The sequence below is a fragment of the Gadus macrocephalus genome, chromosome 11, assembly GCF_031168955.1.
Source record: "Gadus macrocephalus chromosome 11, ASM3116895v1".
Classification (NCBI taxonomy): domain Eukaryota; kingdom Metazoa; phylum Chordata; class Actinopteri; order Gadiformes; family Gadidae; genus Gadus; species Gadus macrocephalus.
Genome location: NC_082392.1, coordinates 917,418 through 938,789, shown reverse-complemented (window position 1 = coordinate 938,789; position 21,372 = coordinate 917,418). Strand labels below are relative to the sequence as shown.

The 21,372-nt window shown below is 51.4% G+C and overlaps 2 protein-coding genes and 1 long non-coding RNA gene across 3 annotated transcripts in view; 1 reads left to right on the top strand and 2 right to left on the bottom strand.

Moving 5' to 3' along the window:
• Positions 1-154: 154 nt before the first annotated feature.
• gal3st1a (galactose-3-O-sulfotransferase 1a) lies at positions 155-5,062 on the bottom strand. The gene is made up of 3 exons (XM_060065670.1): positions 4,857-5,062; positions 2,443-2,582; positions 155-1,645 (listed from the first exon to the last, which is right to left on the bottom strand). The coding sequence occupies exons 1-3, from the start codon at positions 4,881-4,883 to the stop codon at positions 499-501; spliced, it is 1,314 nt and encodes a 437-aa protein (XP_059921653.1). The 5' UTR covers positions 4,884-5,062; the 3' UTR covers positions 155-498.
• Positions 1,640-3,453, top strand: LOC132468067 (uncharacterized). The gene is made up of 2 exons (XR_009528153.1): positions 1,640-1,902; positions 2,387-3,453. It is a non-coding gene; the product is annotated as an uncharacterized LOC132468067 (long non-coding RNA).
• Positions 5,063-6,850: 1,788 nt separating the features above from the next.
• The window catches only part of pes (pescadillo), a 14,853-nt gene continuing 331 nt past the window's right edge, over positions 6,851-21,372 (bottom strand). Inside the window, exons 2-15 of the mRNA XM_060065654.1 lie at positions 21,271-21,350; positions 20,684-20,837; positions 20,312-20,421; positions 17,736-17,907; positions 17,221-17,310; positions 16,738-16,854; positions 15,733-15,813; positions 15,003-15,092; positions 14,281-14,411; positions 13,909-14,034; positions 8,365-8,549; positions 7,893-8,035; positions 7,645-7,812; positions 6,851-7,160 (exon numbers count right to left, since the gene is read on the bottom strand). Coding sequence (XP_059921637.1) covers positions 7,080-7,160; positions 7,645-7,812; positions 7,893-8,035; positions 8,365-8,549; positions 13,909-14,034; positions 14,281-14,411; positions 15,003-15,092; positions 15,733-15,813; positions 16,738-16,854; positions 17,221-17,310; positions 17,736-17,907; positions 20,312-20,421; positions 20,684-20,837; positions 21,271-21,350 — 1,728 coding nt within the window. The 3' untranslated portion in view covers positions 6,851-7,079. The remainder of the gene's footprint in view (positions 7,161-7,644; positions 7,813-7,892; positions 8,036-8,364; positions 8,550-13,908; positions 14,035-14,280; positions 14,412-15,002; positions 15,093-15,732; positions 15,814-16,737; positions 16,855-17,220; positions 17,311-17,735; positions 17,908-20,311; positions 20,422-20,683; positions 20,838-21,270; positions 21,351-21,372) is intronic.

The window sequence follows — 21,372 nt, the reverse complement described above, 5'->3', positions numbered from 1 at the left end:
TTTATTATTGGTTATAAGATGGAGTGTGTGTGTGTGTGTGTGTGTGTGTGTGTGTGTGTGTGTGTGTGTGTGTGTGTGTGTGTGTGTGTGTGTGTGTGTGTGTGTGTGTGAGAGAGTGTGTGTGTACCATTGCAGTTCAAATAATGAAAATAAACTCAGAACATAAAAGTTGTATTATTCAACTGCATACATTGACAATAATATAGAGTCAACCTCCCTCACATATGAAATTATGTGTTTTCAAAATTCTTAAGATTGTCTGATGGTCAATATCGTTTTTACAAGCGTCCATCAGATATATTACACATGGCAAAAATATACAAATATTTACAAACAAGAGTAGCCTCTTCTTCAGTAGGTACGGTCACAGTAAGACGATGGACGTGACCCAGACTAAAGACAAACAAAACAATAGTTTGCACAGCTCTCCCACACTCCCTCCACTGTTTCATTGTTTTAATAGCACTGTAATGGTCCTCTCCCAGTCTGCGTAGCGGGTCACCAGTTAATGACGTCTCTGACGTGACCCCACAGCTTGGTGATCCACAGGTTGACTCCCATCTCCGTCAGATACTGTAACTCTGGCATCAGCATCTTGCGGCACACCTTGCGATGCTTCTTGTCCACGTTCTTCTTCAGGTTGTAGCCCATGATGGACTTCTCCCCGATGGGCTGCCAGGGCAGCATGTCCTTCTCCTGAATGCGGGTGGCCTCCACGGCATGGCCCCCCTCGATGCAGAGGGCCGCCATCTCGGCGTTCCTCCGTCGGAGCTCCTCCACGTCCTCCGCCATACGCTGGCGTCCGTACGCGTCCACTTTCCTCCAGAAGGTGGCGTTGAAGTGCTGGTAGAGCTTCCAGTCCACGGCGTTCCACTCCAGGGCTTTGGCCCTCAGCTCGGGCTCCAGCTTGGACACCGTGGAGCCCTTCCTCTCGTTGAGCCTGAAGAAGAGCAGGTCCTCTGTCTCCCAGCAGAGGGCGTCCTTCAGCAGGATGAGCGACTCCTCAAAGTGCTCCGCCAGCATGACCAGGTGGAAGCGGTCGGCGATGGCCCGGATGCCCTGGTCCACGCGCGGGTCTCCGGGCTCCAGGCCGTTGTCCTGCCCCAGGTCGAAGAACAGCAGGTTCTTCAGGTAGAAGGCGTTGAAGCCCTCGGGGTCGTAGTAGTAGTGAGGCTCACGCAGGAACTCCCGGAGCTTGTCCTCCCCGGGGATCTTCCAGGTCAGCGGGGCCGTGCGGCCGAAGTAGTGGAAGGAGGACTCGAATAGCTCTGCGGGGTCCCGCAGGATGGTCACGTAGGCCGTGTCGGCGGGCAGCAGCTTGGCCACCTCGGCGGCGTCGAAGCGCATGTGGTTACACACGATGTTGAAGCACATGCCGGGCTTGAAGTCCTTCACCTGCGAGCGCTGGAAGAACGCCGGGTAGAGGAAGTCGTTCCTGCTGCTGGGGAAGGCGAACTTGAGGCGGTGCTTCTCGCCGAAGCGGAACAGGATGTTGATGAGCGTGCTGCTGGCGGTCTTATGGGTCTTCATGAACATGACGTCCACCTTGGGGCTGCAGAGGGGCGCGCCCGGCCGGGGGTCCGAGCCGTTGGTGGTCTGCGGCGAGTTGGCGGGGCGGTGGGCACAAGAGTAAGGAACAGGAACCCTGCAGAGAGAGACGAGACGAGGGCATCATGACGTTCCCCATCCATCAGACCAGCGCGTTCAATCTGAGGAGAGTCTGAGTCTAAAGCCCATATGGGGTGAAGCGCTCAGTGAGTCTGCTCTGATTGACTGCCGCTGTATGGGACTATTTCCATTTTAGACTTTAGCTTGCGGCTTCTCTGCCTTGATTGGTCCAGGATATCAATCTTTCATGGCCAGCATAAGGATGTACACAATGCTATCATGGGTGACCCACAGGTGTGTGACACAGCACTCCTCTGAGGCAGGAAAACAGAGGGAGGGAGTGAGGGAGGAGGGAGGAGGGAGGAGGGAGGGAGGAGGGAGGGAGAAGGGAGGGAGGGAGGGAGGAGGGAGGGAGCAGGGACATTACTAGGATTCGGCCTCTCTGTACACATCTCGAATTCTACAAGCAGAAGCTTTAATAGTGTCGTGAAAATGTAATACATTAATAAAATATGATCTTAATATAATATGATGTTAACAACTGAAGAAGCTTAAATATGGTTGTCTCATCAATAAGGTCCTCACAAAGGTCCAAGGACTCCTCTTTGTAGTGGGAAAGGCCTCATGGGCTCAGTATCATCCTCTAGTTTTGATAGGTGCTTTTTTTATTCAAACTATCAAAAGTAAATACAAACATTTTATTAATTCCCAAAGGGAAGGGCCAGTACTCCTGAATTTACCCTTAAGGGATGAATCATGTTTATTTGTGTATTTTAAGATTCTGCCGCAGTGAATCCTGCGTGTGTTTGCCGTGTGAACCGGGAGGACTCTTACTCTGGGAAGGTGCCGTGCTCCTGCAGAGAGGAGAGGCAGTAGAGCAGGATCATGCAGCTGGTGAGCAGAGTGCCCAGGACCAAGCCCTTGCACATCGACCTCCATTGTCTTCCTTGCTTGCCGACCATGATCCAAATTACCTTCAAAGACACGGAACACAAGACAACATCAGGAGAAGAAGAAGGAGATTTACACCGACGCACGATTATCTTTGCAGAGGTGGGACCTATGAGGCAGCACTGTTTCTGAAAGAGTAGTGAGCCCATGGGTACTGCAGGGGTCGGCTCACCAGACACCATGGCACCAGGCCTCAGATCTGGATGTGATCGAAACACATTCGGAGAGGATCTTTCCTGTTTTCTGGAGCAGGGACAGTATAGATGAGCCGAGATGGCGTGCCTTTTGAAACAGTCACTTAAGCCCTACTGGGTTCTCTGTCCACTGGCCCCAGACTGAATAATGTATCTGTGTGTAAAGCGATCCTGTTCGGGCGCCAGTCGGCCTTCTGGTCTGGTAATAGGAAGACCTCGTCTCTCGTAACAGATTCTCCTCCTCATAACGATTGAGACCTAATATGTCCAAGAGCTTATGCTGCGACAAAGAAATAAATAAATATGTTACTGAGACAGATTATAGTCTAAAGATGGTCTAATACAGGGGTTGGAAATACTTTTCAAACACAATTTTTTTCCGCTGTCTGTCTTTCATTTGAATGCTCTGAAGTGACAATGAACCCTTTATAGATTGTATATGGTACTAAGAAAATAACCAATTATTGAGAAATGGTCCTGTGTTTTAACATGCATTCAGTGGAAAGCTAATTGCTTTCTGCATACATGCTTCTCTTGGGAATCAAACCTGCGTCAGGCAGGTGTCAGGTATAAATGATATTCTACCACTCCCTTCAGCTGACATTGCTAACCTTTGGCATATCATTCAGTAGTCATGATAAATGGATTCAGATTTAGCATTTCAATGATGATGACCTTATAAATAATGAAACACTGCTATCCCCTGCATGAAAAATACACATGCTGCTTTGAATAAAAATCATCAATATTGATATCGGTGAATCTGGTCCTGTGTTACTTCATATCGGATCGAAACCCCATTTTGCAGTATGGGCCAGTATGGCCCCCACCCCAGAGGATTAAAAATACACCTTATCAACAGGTAGGGTCACTGTTCATCGTTGAGCATATCGGAAGCATCACAGTGGTTCCCTGGCGCCTCATTAGCCGCGTTTACACATGGCACATCTGATCCGCATAGATTTCTATGCGGAATAGATCTGTTCCTAAAATGTGATTCGAATGTACTGTAGACATGGCAGTAACAAAAGTTCTCCGTTATGTCTCTCGCGCACACCTGACACGTCTCTGGACCGGCGGCGACATAATGGACGTCTTATCACTGCATTGTGAATTTGATTTTAATGAACGCACAGCAGGAGAGAGCTTTTCTCTGACTGCTCCTTCAATTAAGAAGGAGGACAGCACAGCTACGTCCGATCTTTATATTTACCCCCATCTCTCCCACCAAGACTGGTGGGAGAGATTGGTCTCTCTAAGTTAAGTATTTTAACGTCCAGCCTGCAAAAGTACTAGTAGTAGCAGGCCCGCCGCTCCCTATACGCAGAGTGCGTAGGGCACCAAATACCTGAGGGGGGCACCAAAAATTAAGGTTTGTAAAAAAAAAAAAAAAAAAAACATTAATGAATTAAAAGAATATGTAAATTAGTTATGAAGAGGCCCACCGTTGTTTGTTCTTATTTGGTTAACCATCACTAAATTTTGGCAAATTATATGTTTTTAGCTAATAAAAACATATAATTTTTGTTTTGAGTAAATGAGTAGTAGCCTACTCATTTACAGTTATCGCAGTTATCTCGGATGCGCGCGGAAACTACGATACGCGACACGTCATTAATAAACACCCATGTCCCGTCGCTTAGCAACTGGACACGCTTACCGGACTACTTACGGAGTTGTAACAACAGCGGTCAAGTTCGGTGTGCATAAAAGTACCGACGGAGCTTAGTGGACCAATTGCAAACTACTGCAGCTGCTCTAAATTAAACCCCAATCTATTCGGAATAAGTGTATACATGTCGATTAAAACGGACTACACCACCTCTTCTATTCGGCATAGGATTCTATGCCGAACAGATAAATGTATTCCGAATGAGGCGTAGATATGATAATTTTCTATCCCGCATAGAAATCTATGCGGATCAGATGTGTCCATGTAAACAATGTAGTCCTGTCCTATACTTACTGTAGTTTATGATTATACCTACATTGATTTTTGTCCAGTCCTACAACTTCTAATGTCAAAGAGAATCAGAAGCAAATGTCTTGTAGACCTAAATTCAACTCATTGTTATCAAAGTAAACTCTTCAGAAGACTCTTACCTTCTTGAGTAGGTCCAACCGAAACATTTGTTCATTCTGAAGTGGAGATGCTTCAGTCTTCAGTATTTAAATAACCAACTTTAGACCAATAGTCCACCCTAGTCCAACACTTTCCTCAAACAGACAGAGATCAATCCTACTGGCAGCTCTCTCTCTCTCTCTCTCTCTCTCTCTCTCTCTCCCTCTCTTTCTCCCTCTCTCTTTCTCCCCCGCTCTCTCTCTCCCTCCCTCCCCCCCTCTCTCTCTCCCTCCCCCCCTCTCTCTCTATTCCTCTCCCTCACTCCCTCTCCCCCTCTCTCTCTCTCTCTCTCTCTCTCTCTCTCTCTCTCTCTCTCTCTCTCTCTCTCTCTCTCTCTCTCTCTCTCTCTCTTCCTCTCCCTCACTCTCTCTTCACCTGATGCTGGGGTCGTACGCACGCCTTTTAATTTGTCCTCAGCAGCAGGTAATTGTCAACCTGCTGAGAAGCACCGCGGGGAAGCTCATTTAGCCGCGCGTGACGTCAGTGATCTACTGCCGGGGGACTCATAACTCATAAAGGAGAAGGGGGGGGGGGGGGGGGGGGGGAGAGAGAGAGAGAGAGAGAGAGAGAGAGAGAGAGAGAGAGAGAGAGAGAGAGAGAGAGAGAGAGAGAGAGAAGACTCGAGGCAACAGATCCGCGTTCCAGAAGCCCATTCTGCGGGTCACACAGTGGGCCCATTGAGACACCGGAGTCTGTGCTGCAAGCTGATAGGAGTGTGTGCGAGTGCGTGTGTGCGCGGGGTGGGAAACATAATATAAAATGAATGATTACAGCGAGGCTAAGATACAAAAGGTTCAATTGTGACGCTGGTTCAATCCTTCTGCATTGTTTAAGCAGCGCTGTGAGAGCTCCAGGCCTCTATGGGGTCTTTATGAACTATGGAGCGCATGGTCGACCACGCAGGACGGCCCTGGTATACAAAGCGAGGATATATCTCTGCGGTAGCGCTGGAAATGCCGTGGGGATATATTTGTATACACCACACACGCACATATACCTGCAGGCTGTGTGTTCATCGACTGACAGCAGGACGGACAGGATCCTCACTCTTTTGTCCGCAAATACAATCGGAAAGTAAACCTATTCTGCAGAATCGGGCGGTAAAGCCTCAGGCGCAACACACGCATTAAATTCTGATTGTTTTTTAAATTTAGCGATAGTTTGGCGATTGGTTATGATTCAAGAAGTTGTAAAACAACGGTAATGTATTTAGACAAAGATGTAGGCTACACACGCACTCACGTGTTTAAAATATTTTTTAAGGGGGTTCTACAACCCACTAGGTCCCACTAGAAACATGAAAGCCGTGTGATGATTGAGACGGACGTTCTGCCCAGAGCAGGGAGGTCATCCATGCCAGGGGAGGGGCTCCCGCCAGCTTGCAGAGTCCATCTCGCCCTAGCTGCCAGGGTGCAGCAATATGTGTTCATAAAGTCTCAGGGCTGCTGGTCCAGCGTGCACCCTGGTCGTCCTGGCGGCCCGGCGGAGGGGCTGGGGGCCGAGGAAGCATGCGGCCGGCCGCCCCTGCTGTACCACGGCGCGGCTGCAACACTGGGCCCATTGTGGGCCCGGCGCGCACCCGGTGCCAGGCCGAGCCCCGGACTGCTCAGAGAAGTGGAATGCAAATGCGAGTGGGGAGGAGGGGGGGCGCGGGTCGCGGGGTGAGGGGAGGGTCATCCAGTGATGTAAGCCCCCCCCCCTCCCCAGCAACAGCACATGGAGTCAGCGCTTTGACGTCAGCGACGCCCACATCCGGCCCGCCGGGCATCAGAACCTCCCCCCCCCCCCCCCCCGACGCCCAGTGGACCGTCCCTCACTCCGCCCAGCCAGAGTACGGACGCTTGAACACTTTGTTCCGGAAGCTTCCATCTCCAGGACATGGCGTTCTCCTCGCTGTGGGAGCTCTCATCAGCGCGTTGAGTGGGTAAAGTGATGACATTTACAATCTCCTTTGAGTGGGCATGAACAGGCCACATACTTATTAAGTCTTTTATTTTACAGAGCAACACGTAAAGTATACAACAGCTTAAAATAAGTAGGAAATATAGAGAGTTCAAACAAACAAAGAGGAAGTGATGTCACACTCGCCAACACTTCCACTCCCGCCCCCTCGGCGGAGCGGTCTGCCCTGGGACCCGTCGCCCTGGGACCCGTCGCCCGCGGCCCCGTGACGCCCGCTGGGGGACAGGCGCTCACACACACCGCTACTGCTTCTTGGCCTTCTTCTTCTTGTCTGTCTTGCTGGCGTCGTCGTGGGCCTTCCTCTTGGCGGTCAGCTTGTTCGCCTGTAATGGGAAACAACAATTTAGATATACCGTCCCAGATCAATGAATAAACACTAATAACCCTTTAGATATATAATACCAGATCAATGAATAAACACTAATAACCCTTTAGATATATAATACCAGATCAATGAATAAACCCTAATAACCCTTCAGATATACCGTCCCAGATCAATGAATAAACCCTAATAACCCTTCAGATATACCGTCCCAGATCAATGAATAAACATTAATAACCCTTCAGATATACCGTCCCAGATCAATGAATAAACCCTAATAACCGTAGTACCATTTGTTTTTGTGTACGATCGGAGCGTAGGCTGTCTACAGAGAAGTGTTTTTTTGACAGCCTGCTTATTGGGCAGGCAGCTCGCGGATCGTGAGGAACGATCAGATGAATTTGATCATTTTATATTTCGGCCTGAATCACTGATAAAAACTTCAATAAGCCGAGCGGTGAGAACTGGTCTCTCGAGGGACTCACCTCGCGGACTTTGCGTTTCTTCCCAAACATGATCTTGTCGTAGAGGTACTTCTCCTTCTTCTTCATCATCATGATGGCCAGACGCTTCTCCTCCGCCTTCTCCTCCTGCTCCAGTCGCCCGCGGTCCTCCTTCTTCACCTTGCCAGGGGTCACCTTCACTGAGAGCGACTGTAGGAGCAGAGGTCAGAGGTCAGGCCCAGGTCAGAGGTCGGGTTCAGAGCGTGAGGCCGGCCTCGGAGCAGCCTTACCTTGCCCTGGGACCGCTGCGTCTCCATCTTCTTCAGATTCTGTTCATCTTCCTTCTCCTCCTCTTCCTCTTCTTCCTCTTCTTCCTCCTCCTCGTCTTCGTCATCATCATCATCTTCGTCGTCTTCCTCATCCTCGTCTTGCACTAGAATTGAAAAAAAGGTTAACTCCGTCTCCATGGTGCCCAACCCCTCACTACAGACTCAGAGGACAGGTGTGTCAATCAGCCAACCCATCAGCCAATCAGCGGAGCCGTCTCTCCCTTAAGGTGTGACCCCATCGGCCAATCAGTAGAGCTGGCTTAAGTGGCCCCATCAGCCAATCAGCGGAGCCGTCTCTCCCTTAAGGTGTGACCCCATCGGCCAATCAATAGAGCTGGCTTAAGTGCCCCATCAGCGGAGCCGTCTCCCCCTCCATGTGTGATCCATCAGCCAATCAGGGCAGCCCCCCCCCCCCTCCAGGTGTGCTGCGTACCTATGGCCTCGCCCCGCTGCAGGGCCATGATCCTGAGCTTCTCCGGGGGGACGTAGTCTCCCTCCTTTTCCTCCACGAAGGGGGAGAGGTGGGGGGGCAGTGTGACCCCGAGGAAGTAGTCCTCCACCGGGAGACAGATCTTTGAGTTGATGGAGTCGTAGACCCACTGGGGCTGGATGTAGTACCTGGAGCGGACACAAGGGGGCGCACCCTGGTTACTCAGGGCTAATACAGGAAGCATAGACCAATGACAACACAGGAAACACACAATACAGGAAGCACAGACCAATAACAAAGGAAACACACAGTACAGGAAAACACACATACTAAGACACAATACAGGAAACACACAGGCCATTAAAAACACAAAACAGGAAACACACAGGCCAATGACAACACACAATACAAGAACATACAGGCTAGTAACTGGTTTGTGTTCTGAATTGTACACAAACATGGGCGACATATACCTATTATCACCATGATGCTCTTGTTTGGCTTCATATCTTTTAAGGTAACCTCATCATTGTAATAGAAGGCTAACTTAGGAACCGTGAAACACATTGACTGGTCTCCTATGGTCTACATTAGGGTTGGGCAATCGTCTACAAACTTCCATCGTCCGATAGCGCCCCCTAGCGATCGCCGATAGTCGATGCTATCGGGGGGGCAACTTTATAATAATAATTATTTACAATAATTTATCACTTTGAAAAAAATCTCGGTTTTATTTTTCAATTTTTTTCTTAAAAACTATAACGATGGTCTTCCTCTTGGACCAGCGAGAGCCGTGAGCCTCCGCTGATTTAAGTTTCGATACGTCGGCGCCGGCGGCGCTGTCATGATGACACACGCTGATGACACACAGCTCGTAGCTGTGTTCGAAATCGTTCCCCATCGCGGATATAGTGCACTATATAGGGGGCTCGCCATTTGGTAGTGTTGTTCGAATTCTCACTGGTTAATTTCATGCACTATATAGTGCACTTAAAATACCCAAAATTTGAGTGTACATATGATGTTCCCTACGTGTTACTCCCGTATACAACAATGCAATGTGGTCGTGTTTTTCCGGAGGAGAAGAAGCTGAATAACCGCGAAAACAAATACATTTAATGATGGAGTCTCCGGCTTTCGTTTAGAAATGTCAACAATTTATTTGGGATTTAACATAGAAATGTAACATTCAAAATTAATAAGAAAAACCTTGTTCAAGGAAATGTTACATTCAACATCAATACAACCTCCAGCTTTCCTCGAGAGTGCCCGGTTTGTTTACATGACGTGGGCGCATCGGTCTGCGTCACACAAATACCCGGCGCATTTACTGACGCAAATGACGTTTAGAAATGTTCAGCGTAGCGTTTGTTTGTTCCCTATGTAGTGCACTATATCATGAACACTATAGGGCAGGGATGGGCAACTGGCGGCCCGCGTCCTCACTCAGTGCGGCCCGCCTCCTCACTCAGTGCGGCCCGCCTCCTCACTCAGTGCGGCCCGCCTCCTCACTCAGTGCGGCCCGCCTCCTCACTCAGTGCGGCCCTCCTCCTCACTCAGTGCGGCCCTCCTCCTCACTCAGTGCGGCCCTCCTCCTCACTCAGTGCGGCCCTCCTCCTCACTCAGTGCGGCCCTCCTCCTCACTCAGTGCGGCCCTCCTCCTCACTCAGTGCGGCCCTCCTCCTCACTCAGTGCGGCCCTCCTCCTCACTCAGTGCGGCCCGCCTCGCTCAGTGCGGCCCGCCTCGCTCAGTGCGGCCCGCGTCCTCACTCAGTGCGGCCCGCGTCCTCACTCAGTGCGGCCCGCGTCCTCACTCAGTGCGGCCCGCGTCCTCACTCAGTGCGGCCCGCGTCCTCACTCAGTGCGGCCCGCGTCCTCACTCAGTGCGGCCCGCGTCCTCACTCAGTGCGGCCCGCGTCCTCACTCAGTGCGGCCCTCCTCCTCACTCAGTGCGGCCCTCCTCACTCAGTGCGGCCCTCCTCCTCACTCAGTGCGGCCCGCCTCCTCACTCAGTGCGGCCCGCCTCCTCACTCAGTGCGGCCCGCCTCCTCACTCAGTGCGGCCCGCCTCCTCACTCAGTGCGGCCCGCCTCCTCACTCAGTGCGGCCCTCCTCACTCAGTGCGGCCCGCCTCCTCACTCAGTGCGGCCCCCCTCCTCACTCAGTGCGGCCCTCCTCACTCAGTGCGGCCCGCGTCCTCACTCAGTGCGGCCCTCCTCCTCACTCAGTGCGGCCCTCCTCCTCACTCAGTGCGGCCCTCCTCCTCACTCAGTGCGGCCCTCCTCCTCACTCAGTGCGGCCCTCCTCCTCACTCAGTGCGGCCCTCCTCCTCACTCAGTGCGGCCCGCGTCCTCACTCAGTGCGGCCCGCGTCCTCACTCAGTGCGGCCCGCGTCCTCACTCAGTGCGGCCCGCGTCCTCACTCAGTGCGGCCCGCGTCCTCACTCAGTGCGGCCCGCGTCCTCACTCAGTGCGGCCCGCGTCCTCACTCAGTGCGGCCCGCGTCCTCACTCAGTGCGGCCCGCGTCCTCACTCAGTGCGGCCCGCGTCCTCACTCAGTGCGGCCCGCGTCCTCACTCAGTGCGGCCCGCGTCCTCACTCAGTGCGGCCCGCGTCCTCACTCAGTGCGGCCCTCCTCCTCACTCAGTGCGGCCCTCCTCCTCACTCAGTGCGGCCCGCGTCCTCACTCAGTGCGGCCCGCCTCCTCACTCAGTGCGGCCCGCGTCCTCACTCAGTGCGGCCCGCGTCCTCACTCAGTGCGGCCCTCCTCACTCAGTGCGGCCCGCCTCACTCAGTGCGGCCCGCCTCCTCACTCAGTGCGGCCCGCGTCCTCACTCAGTGCGGCCCGCCTCACTCAGTGCGGCCCGCCTCCTCACTCAGTGCGGCCCTCCTCACTCAGTGCGGCCCGCCTCCTCACTCAGTGCGGCCCGCCTCCTCACTCAGTGCGGCCCGCCTCCTCACTCAGTGCGGCCCGCCTCCTCACTCAGTGCGGCCCGCCTCCTCACTCAGTGCGGCCCGCCTCCTCACTCAGTGCGGCCCTCCTCACTCAGTGCGGCCCGCGTCCTCACTCAGTGCGGCCCTCCTCCTCACTCAGTGCGGCCCGCGTCCTCACTCAGTGCAGCCCGCCTCCTCACTCAGTGCGGCCCGCCTCCTCACTCAGTGCGGCCCGCCTCCTCACTCAGTGCGGCCCGCGTCCTCACTCAGTGCGGCCCGCGTCCTCACTCAGTGCGGCCCTCCTCACTCAGTGCGGCCCTCCTCACTCAGTGCGGCCCGCCTCCTCACTCAGTGCGGCCCGCCTCCTCACTCAGTGCGGCCCTCCTCACTCAGTGCGGCCCTCCTCACTCAGTGCGGCCCGCGTCCTCACTCAGTGCGGCCCGCGTCCTCACTCAGTGCGGCCCTCCTCCTCACTCAGTGCGGCCCTCCTCCTCACTCAGTGCGGCCCTCCTCCTCACTCAGTGCGGCCCGCCTCCTCACTCAGTGCGGCCCGCGTCCTCACTCAGTGCGGCCCGCACATTAAAAAAAAAAAAAAAAAAAAAAAAAAAAGAATAATAATAATTGATCGAGTTACAGAAAACTCGGTCAAGAAAGATGAGAAGAATTCATAGAATTCGAAGGCAAACCCATGGGTCTAGTTTGCTTAGAAGCGATATCAGTCATTAAAGATATCCACTTAAGTCGCCACTACAACTACTACAACTGCTTGTTGGGTTTGAGTTCATTGAGTTGTTGCACTTAATGTTGGGCCACTGTTTTTCAGTTTTTTGACTTCATTGAATGATGATGTATGTGAGCTAAGGCTGGGGGTAAACGATTATTTATCAAACAATTAATCGGGCGATAATTTTATCGATTAGTCGACTAATCTAATGACCAATTGGACGTTTTTTTTTTCTTCTGTTGCTCGATTAATAAAAACCATAATGTATCTCAAATAAATACCAAAAAATTCTTAATAATATACTTTATTTAATACGGAACCCGTAAAGGGACATGAAAAAAATGTGTGCGCATACTCTCTTGCGCTCCGCCTCCAACTACGAGTTACATCTTTCCTGCTGTCGGCTCCCAGACCGAGGAGCACAGGTGATACGTTCCCTCCAGGTCCGATGCGCTCTCGGGGGCAGCATGACCCTTCACTTTGACCGACAGTGAGTCTGCTTATAGGTCGGAATATGATGGAATGAAGCGGCCACCGATTCTTGACAGGCTGGGTACTTTATTCTTACACACAACCGGACTCGTTCATGACTTCACTAGACTGACACGCACGCTATCGCTCGCTCTCCTCGCTCGTCCACCTACTCGCTGACGACACACACACACACACACACACACACACACACACACACACACACACACACACACACACACACACACACACACAGATATGCGCACGATGTTTCCCCATGCTCATGAGATACTTTCTCGTGCGCACGAGATACTTTCTCATGCGCACGAGATACTTTCTCGTTTGAGATGCTCCAACATTGCTGTCGTGCTCTTGTGATATGCCAACTCCATTTGGCAAAGAGTGCAAATCACAACACCTTTCCGTTTAGGACTTAACTTGAAGTATTTCCATACCTTTGATGATTTTGTGCGCGGACATTTTCCTTTATTGTGACTTTCGTCCATTTCTCCGTCGAAAATCGTCGACGGAGAAATTTGACGACGGAGAAATTTGACGTCGACGTCATCGACGCATCGCTACAGCTCTAATGTGAGCCCTTTGCACTGATAAAAATACTGACCATTCATGTGGCTGTTTGAGCATGGAAAACATGAAATGAATGTATGTTGGTTCAATTAACATACCGTACATAGGTTATGATTCTGGATGATTTTTTAGGTAGTGGCCATCCCCAAAATGCACCAGAATACAGGAAATCATATCTACCAAATTCAAAATTGTGTAGCTTCTCTCAGCTCACGTTTAGTTGAAGTGTGCAGTCATGTGGCCCTCCGATGGTCATGATGAAAAATGTGGCCCTCTTTATCATGAAAGTTGCCCATCCCTGCTATAGGGAATAGTGAGTGAGTGATTAGGGAACGATTTCGAACACAGCTCATGTACCACAGCTGTGACCCGGAAATGGTGCAGCGGGGTGTGATGTCATTTCAACGTGCGAGCAGACCGGTAGGTTTCGAGCCCCTCCCCTCTCCTCTCGCAGCACTGAGTGAATACGGCAGGTCAGCGCTACATAGTATGTCTTCCACCGGTGCCAGTTAATTTCTATTACAATTTGTGGGGCTTTTTAAGTTGTAAAAATAGCTACCACAGCGCTGTGTTTCCAAAAAAAAAAAAAAAATACAAATTAATTATTTAAATAATTATCGCCTTTTTATCGGCAACTTCAGACCATCGACGATGGAATCCATCTATCGGCGATAGTATCGACTATCGGCCCATCCCTAGTCTACATAACATTATAACTCATTAACGAACCAAGAGCTATCCAGGGGAGATCCACTCTGTTGTCGGCGCAGCTCTGCGGCCCGCAGAGTGAGTCTGCTTTGAGTCGGCCGAACCCACAGGTGTGACGACTCACCTGTTGATGTACTGCTTCTCCATGTTGGGCCGGTCTGCGATGTGGTGGGTGATGGTCTCATCCGTGACGTCGTACGCGGCGCCGATGCACAGAGACTTGTCCCAGGACACCTGCGCGCCGAAACACCTGGAGGCAGCAGGGGGCAGACACGTCGTCGTCTTACACTCGGTGCTTCAGCAGGACTCTGGGGTCTCACAGGTCGCAATACTAACAGCGTGCTGCACAAAAGGCTTTAAATCAGGTCACTAATAGCAGACCATCCAGTCTGATTCCAGCCTGCATGTGAACTTCTGTCTGTGGTGCTGATGACGCTAGGGTTAAGAGATTTAACGCGCTTCATCGTGAGAGGCTCTTCAGTCGGCCCTCACCCACCTGAGGACGAAGGCCAGAGACTCTCTGGGCACTTCTCTGTTGACGAAGAACTTGAGGCCTTCGAAGAGCCTCCTCTGGGCCTCCTGCTCCTTGTGTTCCTTCTCCCTGGCCTCCATCTGCTCCACATCCTCCTGAAACACAAAGAGTCACCAGACACTCGGTTCAGAAGAGTTTAGAGAATCTTTGCTTCTGCAAAACGTATCGTCAGGACGACCAAAACAATAAGACTGAGGCGTAGACGTTATGTTGGTGGAAGGAGATTCATGGAACTGAAGTGCTGAGAAGCACAGAGTCTGTTCGCCCAGTACTCCTCTGAAGCAACAACGCCTAGAACCAGATCCCCAAACGAGAGAGAGGGAGAGCGAGAGCCATAAGAGGAGAGAGAGAGAGAGAGAGAGAGAGAGAGAGAGAGAGAGAGAGAGAGAGAGACATAAGGAGAGGGGGAGAGAGAGAGAGAGCCATAAGGAGAGGGGGAGAGAGAGAGAGAGCCATAAGGAGAGAGCGAGAGCCATAAGGAGAGAGAGAGAGAGCGCGAGACACATAAGGAGAGCGAGAGAGAGAGCGAGAGACATAAGGACAGAGAGAGAGCGAGAGAGAGAGAGAGATAAGGAGAGAGAGAGACATAAGGAGAGCGAGAGAGCGAGAGCGAGAGCGAGAGCGAGAGAGAGACATAAGGAGAGCGAGAGAGAGCGAGAGAGCAGAGCTCAGCCTGGTGTCCTCACCCCCTCCACTGGGAAGTGGTCCATCTGCGCCTCGTCCTCCTCCACGGAGGAGACCACCCGGGCCAGGCAGGAGCTCAGCGCCGACAGTTTCTGCAACGCATCAGTTCAAGTTATTCATGTGTACACGCGCGCACACACACACACACACACACACACACACACACACACTACATGCTCTAAAACACTCCACATTGATCAGAGATATAGCCTCATGTTACTGCAATCACAATTCTAAGGCCCAATCCCATTTCCACCCCTTCCACCTTACCCCTTCAGAACGAGGGGGAGGGGAAGGGGTAAGGGGTAGAAATGGGATTGGGCCTAAATGATGTACTTTGACATAGTTTCCCATCGTATAAAAGGTTTAGTGCTTCTTAGAAAGAGGCTGGCAGAAGTACATTCTAACAACCATGGGGAGCAGAGAAGGATATGATAGTTATATCCAGGCTCGAGGCCCACAAGGCAAACATTACATGCAATACATTACATCAATACAAAAAGGAAAGAAGAAAGGCCCTCCTGCCAGTCTTCCCAGATCTTAGAAGTGTACCTAACAGCCACTGGATCTGTCATCACAACCATCATCTCACATCTTATGACAGATCTGCAACCAACAAGGTGGGCAGGGTGGGTCGACCCCTCAGTCCAGCTGACCTCTGCGCCCCATGTGACCCCCAGGTGACCCCCGGTCCCCGTCTCACCCCCGGGGGACCCCTGGAGCCCGTCTCACCTCCATGTAGCTCTCAGAGTCCAGGGCGTAGTCGCCGTCATCCTCCCCCTTCAGCAACGCACCGCTGGCCTTGGTGTCCAACTGGAGAGAGAGAGGAGGTCAGTGCTGCGCAGGGGGGCGCCTTAAAGGGGCGCACACAGGGTGGAGCCTTAAAGGGGCGCACACAGGGTGGAGCCTTAAAGGACCGGCCCACAGGGTGGAGCCTTAAAGGGCCGGCCCACAGGGGGGCGCCTTAAAGGGGCGCACACAGGGTGGAGCCTTAAAGGGCCGGCGCACACAGGGTGGAGCCTTAAAGGGGCGCGCACAGGGTGGAGCCTTAAAGGGGCGCACACAGGGTGGAGCCTTAAAGGGATGGCGCACACAGGGTGGAGCCTTCAAGGGCCGGCGCACAGGGTGGAGCCTTAAAGGGGCGCACACAGGGTGGAGCCTTAAAGGGCCGGCGCACACAGGGTGGAGCCTTAAAGGGGGGCACACAGGGTGGAGCCTTAAAGGGATGGTGCACAGGTAGGAGCCTTAAAGGGGGGCACACAGGGTGGAGCCTTAAAGGGATGGTGCACAGGTAGGAGCCTTAAAGGGCCGGCGCACAGGGTGGAGCCTTAAAGGGCCGGCGCACAGGGGGACGCCTTAAAGGGGGGCACACAGGGTGGAGCCTTGAAGGGATGGTGCACAGGTAGGAGCCTTAAAGGGCCGGCGCACAGGGGGACGGCTTAAAGGGGCGGCACCAAGGGGATCAACAATGCAGTCAATAACACTTCACATTGACATTCAGATTCAGGGCATACAGCAGACGCTTTTATCCAAAGCGACTTACAATAAGTACATTTATCAAGAAGTGAAGAAATATCCCTGTGGGTACAGTGAGGATGTTCATAGAACCAAGTGCAAAGCACTAACCATCGCTAGGTTAACCCATTCCCTGTGTACAACGGAGATAGCTGGGATAAGATGCTGCATAACTAGGTACTATAACTAACTAGCTACACGTTTAGCGAGGGGGTCTCATACCTTGGGGGGGTACACCAGGTTGAGGGAGCTGTACAGACGGAAGTTGATGAAGCCCATGAGAGTGGTGTACATCTCTGTGAAGGTGGCCATGACCCTGTAGTCCACGTCGGTGGGGTGCTGGAGGAGCAGAGACACAAACCCATCGTTACTCCACCTTCCAGAGGCAACGCCCGACGGTCACACACGATAACAAACGCTCCTCAGTGTTGATAAACGCTTCAGCTCCCGACGAGCCGGCTGTCGCCTCGCCCTGCATGGCGGTCACCGCCGTCGGTGTGTGAATGGGTTTATGAATGGGTGAATCTTAAGGCAATATTGTAAAGCGCTCTGAGTGGCTAATGGTTAGAGAAGCACTGTACAGATGCAGTCCATTTACCACGAGGTCAACAGAAAGCGTCCATTCTGATAACCACGTGAAGACGGTTATCGAGGCCGCCGGAGCTCAGGGCGTCCGCAGGCTGCGGGCCTTCAGGCTCAACTTACGTCGTGGGAGAACTGGTAAGGCACCAGCCAGGTGATGGTCTGTCCCAGGACCTCAGCCTGGTAATAGATGCCCTTGATGGAGAGGAACACCTAGACAGGACCATAGGGAGTCAGGGGTTAGCGCTGCGGTCCACCGCTACCATGACAACAGAACAGACAGCCCAGTGGAACGAGGAGGCAGGGAACCATGACAACAGAACCGACAGCCCAGTGGAACGAGGAGGCAGGGAACCTCATCCATCCTGACTGAGGGGAACGTCGGGCCCCACAGCAGCATACAATCAAACTAAATATCGACAGGTAAGAAGTATGTATAAACTATCCACTTAAAAGATAAAGTGAAACTACTGTATTAATACTGAGTAGGTCCCTAAAACCCAAATCCTGTTCTAGATGAAAGTAACTCCTTTCGAATCCTCTTAATGTTTAAAGTTAACACTGCCAAATAGACCGGACACACATTATGGTCATAAAAAAATGTAATGGTAGAGGGGGTACACTGTGGGGGGGGGTACCTTTTTGAGGGCGCGCGAGGTGATGACGTAGTTCATCCACTCCACGGTCAGCCGCCTGCACAGCTGGATGGTCTGCACGTGGCACTTGCCCGTGCGGGCGAAGGTGGAGAACAGGAAGCCCATGGAGAGGGCGTCGTCCACGTCACGGAGGGCGTCGATGAAGGTGGGGTACCTGGGGGCGCAGAGACAAACTGCCGTTGGAGCCATGCTTGCAGTTTTATTTGATATAATAAACACTTTTTGTGGTCATTTTAAGGGCATATCTTCTGATCGTAACGATAAAAGTGCGGATCACTTATCGAGTACCCAATCTTATAGTAGGAGACAACCAGTCAGTAGTTTGAGGTCCTGGGTGTTCTCCAGGCTGTACCCTGTGTGCTCTCCAGGCTGTACCCTGTGTGCTCTCCAGGCTGTACCCTGTGTGTTCTCCAGGCTCTACCCGGGGTGTTCTCCAGGCTCTACCCGGGGTGTTCTCCAGGCTCTACCCGGGGTGTTCTCCAGGCTCTACCCGGGGTGTTCTCCAGGCTCTACCCTGGGTGTTCTCCATGCTGTACCCTGGGTGTACTCCAGGCTGTACCCTGTGTGCTCTCCAGGCTCTACCCGGGGTGTTCTCCAGGCTCTACCCGGGGTGTTCTCCAGGCTCTACCCGGGGTGTTCTCCAGGCTCTACCCGGGGTGTTCTCCAGGCTCTACCCGGGGTGTTCTCCAGGCTCTACCCTGGGTGTTCTCCATGCTGTACCCTGGGTGTACTCCAGGCTGTACCCTGTGTGCTCTCCAGGCTCTACCCTGTGTGTTCTCCAGGCTCTACCCTGTGTGTTCTCCAGGCACTACCCTGTGTGTTCTCCAGGCTCTACCCTGTGTGCTCTCCAGGCTCTACCCTGTGTGTTCTCCAGGCTCTACCCTGTGTGCTCTCCAGGCTGTACCCTGGGTGTACTCCAGGCTGTACCCGGGGTGTACTCCAGGCTGTACCCGGGGTGTACTCCAGGCTGTACCCGGGGTGTTCTCCAGGCTGTACCCGGGGTGTTCTCCAGGCTGTACCCGGGGTGTTCTCCAGGCTGTACCCGGGGTGTTCTCCAGGCTGTACCCTGGGTGTTCTCCAGGCTCTACCCGGGGTGTTCTCCAGGCTCTACCCGGGGTGTTCTCCAGGCTCTACCCGGGGTGTTCTCCAGGCTCTACCCGGGGTGTTCTCCAGGCTCTACCCGGGGTGTTCTCCAGGCTCTACCCGGGGTGTTCTCCAGGCTCTACCCGGGGTGTTCTCCAGGCTGTACCCGGGGTGTTCTCTACGCTGTACCCTGGGTGTTCTCCATGCTGTACCCGGGGTGTTCTCCAGGCTCTACCCTGGGTGTTCTCTACGCTGTACCCTGGGTGCATATGGCACGCGGAGCGGCTCTGTGCATTTCTGTTTTTAGGTTCACTTTAGAGCTGCAACAACGAATTGATAAAATCGATTACTAAAAGCGTTGGCAACGAATTTGGTCATCGATTCGTTGAGTCGCGCCATTAATACATCACAGTTTACAGCCAGCCGCCGACAGGTGGTTCATGCACGCCCACAGCGACCTTTAGTGAGAGCGACCACAGCTTGTATTTTGGTCATATCTTAACACTGGACACTAGGCCTATATAAAGTGTTGTACCTTCACTGTCTTTGGTTTAAAAAAACTCCTTCAACTCAGTATTAAAATTGGTAGGATATAGAACTAGTTTGCTTAAAAAAAAGTCGCAAATAGTGTCAAATGTGATGTGTTCAGGTCGGCTCAGTAATATGAATGATGTGTTCAAATGCAACTCAAAAGATTTTTTTTTTTGGAGATTTTGGCGAAAACTTGGTTTCCAGCCATATAAAATCGATAGTAAAGATGGAATTATGACCTGTTTAACGTCCTATCGTGAACTATGATCATCTTATCAGCAATTAAAGCAATACAAGTTCTATTTCAAGGAGCCTCGAAAATGGTCTCCATATCAATAAAAAAAATCTTGTAATCTGAGAGAAATTAATATGATTTAATTTATTTTTCACCGTCAGTATTTACCGGTTAAAGAACTTATCGGTTGACCGGTTAACCATGGACATCCCTTATATACTGTATGTATGTATATATATATATATATATATATATATATATATATATATATATATATATATATATATATATATATATATATATATATATATATATATATATATATATAAATAAATGTATATCATACATTGTATGTTTTTTTTGTGTTATCCCAGTTATGTTTTTTTATCATTTAATATTACTTTCAATAGTTCCGGGACGTTGGAGCAATAACCTGGTGTTTTTACACTTCAGTCTGCACTATGAATTTGAAGTAATGTTCAGTTTTGAATAAAGATGGGGCCATTACAAATGTTTCTTTTTTTTATCAGATTCATCGAAAAAATAATGGACAGATTAATCGATTATTCCGAGAATCGTTAGTTGCAGCCCTAGTTCACTTCATCACGTTGTTGTTGTCCTTGTTCACCTAAAGTGCTCTTGCATCCCATTAATGACCGCAGCCCGTCGGCACCCCCTTGTGGCGGCCGCCGGTAGCAGCAGCTCTCACCTCTCCTTGATGATGTGGTCCAGCTTGTAGACGGGCTTGTTGTCCTTCAGCCTGGTGACTCCGGTCCACTCAGACTTTCCGTACGCCTTCCGGAGTTTGCGGACAAAGATCTGAGGAAGAGACAAATCAAGCGATTAGGACTATTGAGCGTTTCCACCGGCACATGCCACCCAGATCACTTTAGCGAATTGGATAAAGTGTAAAGAAGCACATTAAATACATTAGCCCTCACTTTAATCTACCCCCCCTATCAAACGACATTAGTTGATACGTCCTACCAGCTCCTCCATACAAACACTGCCAATAGATGGGACCGTAGCAGAGTGAGTCTCTGTGATACTGGTACCACGTATCCGGTACACCAACACACACCTTGTACTCTCTGAACTTGCCAACGATTGGCTCGTGCAGCAGGAAGCGGATGTCCTTCATCAGGTAGAAGGTCCGGGGGGCCGTGGAGCCCCTGTTGACCTTCTTCTTGTGTTTGGGCTCATGGGGGTAGATGCCCTTCAGGATGCACAGGCGCCTGGGAACCAAGCGCATTAAACACAGATCACAGAGCCGTTATCACACATGGAATGATGTGTGCTGCAAAATACATCAGACTCACTTGTTCAGAGTTCACCCAGACTCTGCATAGCCTTAAGCACTTATTGTATGTTGTACGTTTTGCACTTTAAAATAGTACTGGGCATTGTGTAGCATCTTATCCCAGCTGTCTCTGTTGTGTACGGGGAATAGGATAACCTAGTGATCGTTAGTGCTTCGCACTTGTTTCTATGAACATCCATACTGTACCGACAGAGATATGTTTTTTCTTTCTTCTGACAAATGTACAAAAGTGCCTTTCGATAAAATCGTCAGCTAAATGCCCTTAATGTAAATGTAGTTCTCTGTATGAATGGTCATGTGTATGTATGCTGATCTCCGTGGTTGTGGATTGCCTCTTCTCTCAGTACCTGAAGTCGGCCAGGCTGAGCTGCAGCTTCTTGCGGGCTCTGTTCCTGGTGATGTAGTTGGTGGCCGCTCCCCTATCGAACTAAACACAACACCACATTACA

Excerpts from the sequence above, each read along its gene's own strand:
- gal3st1a (XM_060065670.1), bottom strand. The coding sequence starts at position 4,883 with ATGTTTCGGTTGGACCTACTCAAGAAG. Across the intron at positions 2,583-4,856 it reads GGTTGGACCTACTCAAGAAG|GTAATTTGGATCATGGTCGG; the intron begins GTAAGAGTCTTC and ends GTGTCTTTGAAG. Across the intron at positions 1,646-2,442 it reads GAGCACGGCACCTTCCCAGA|GGTTCCTGTTCCTTACTCTT; the intron begins GTAAGAGTCCTC and ends CTCTCTCTGCAG.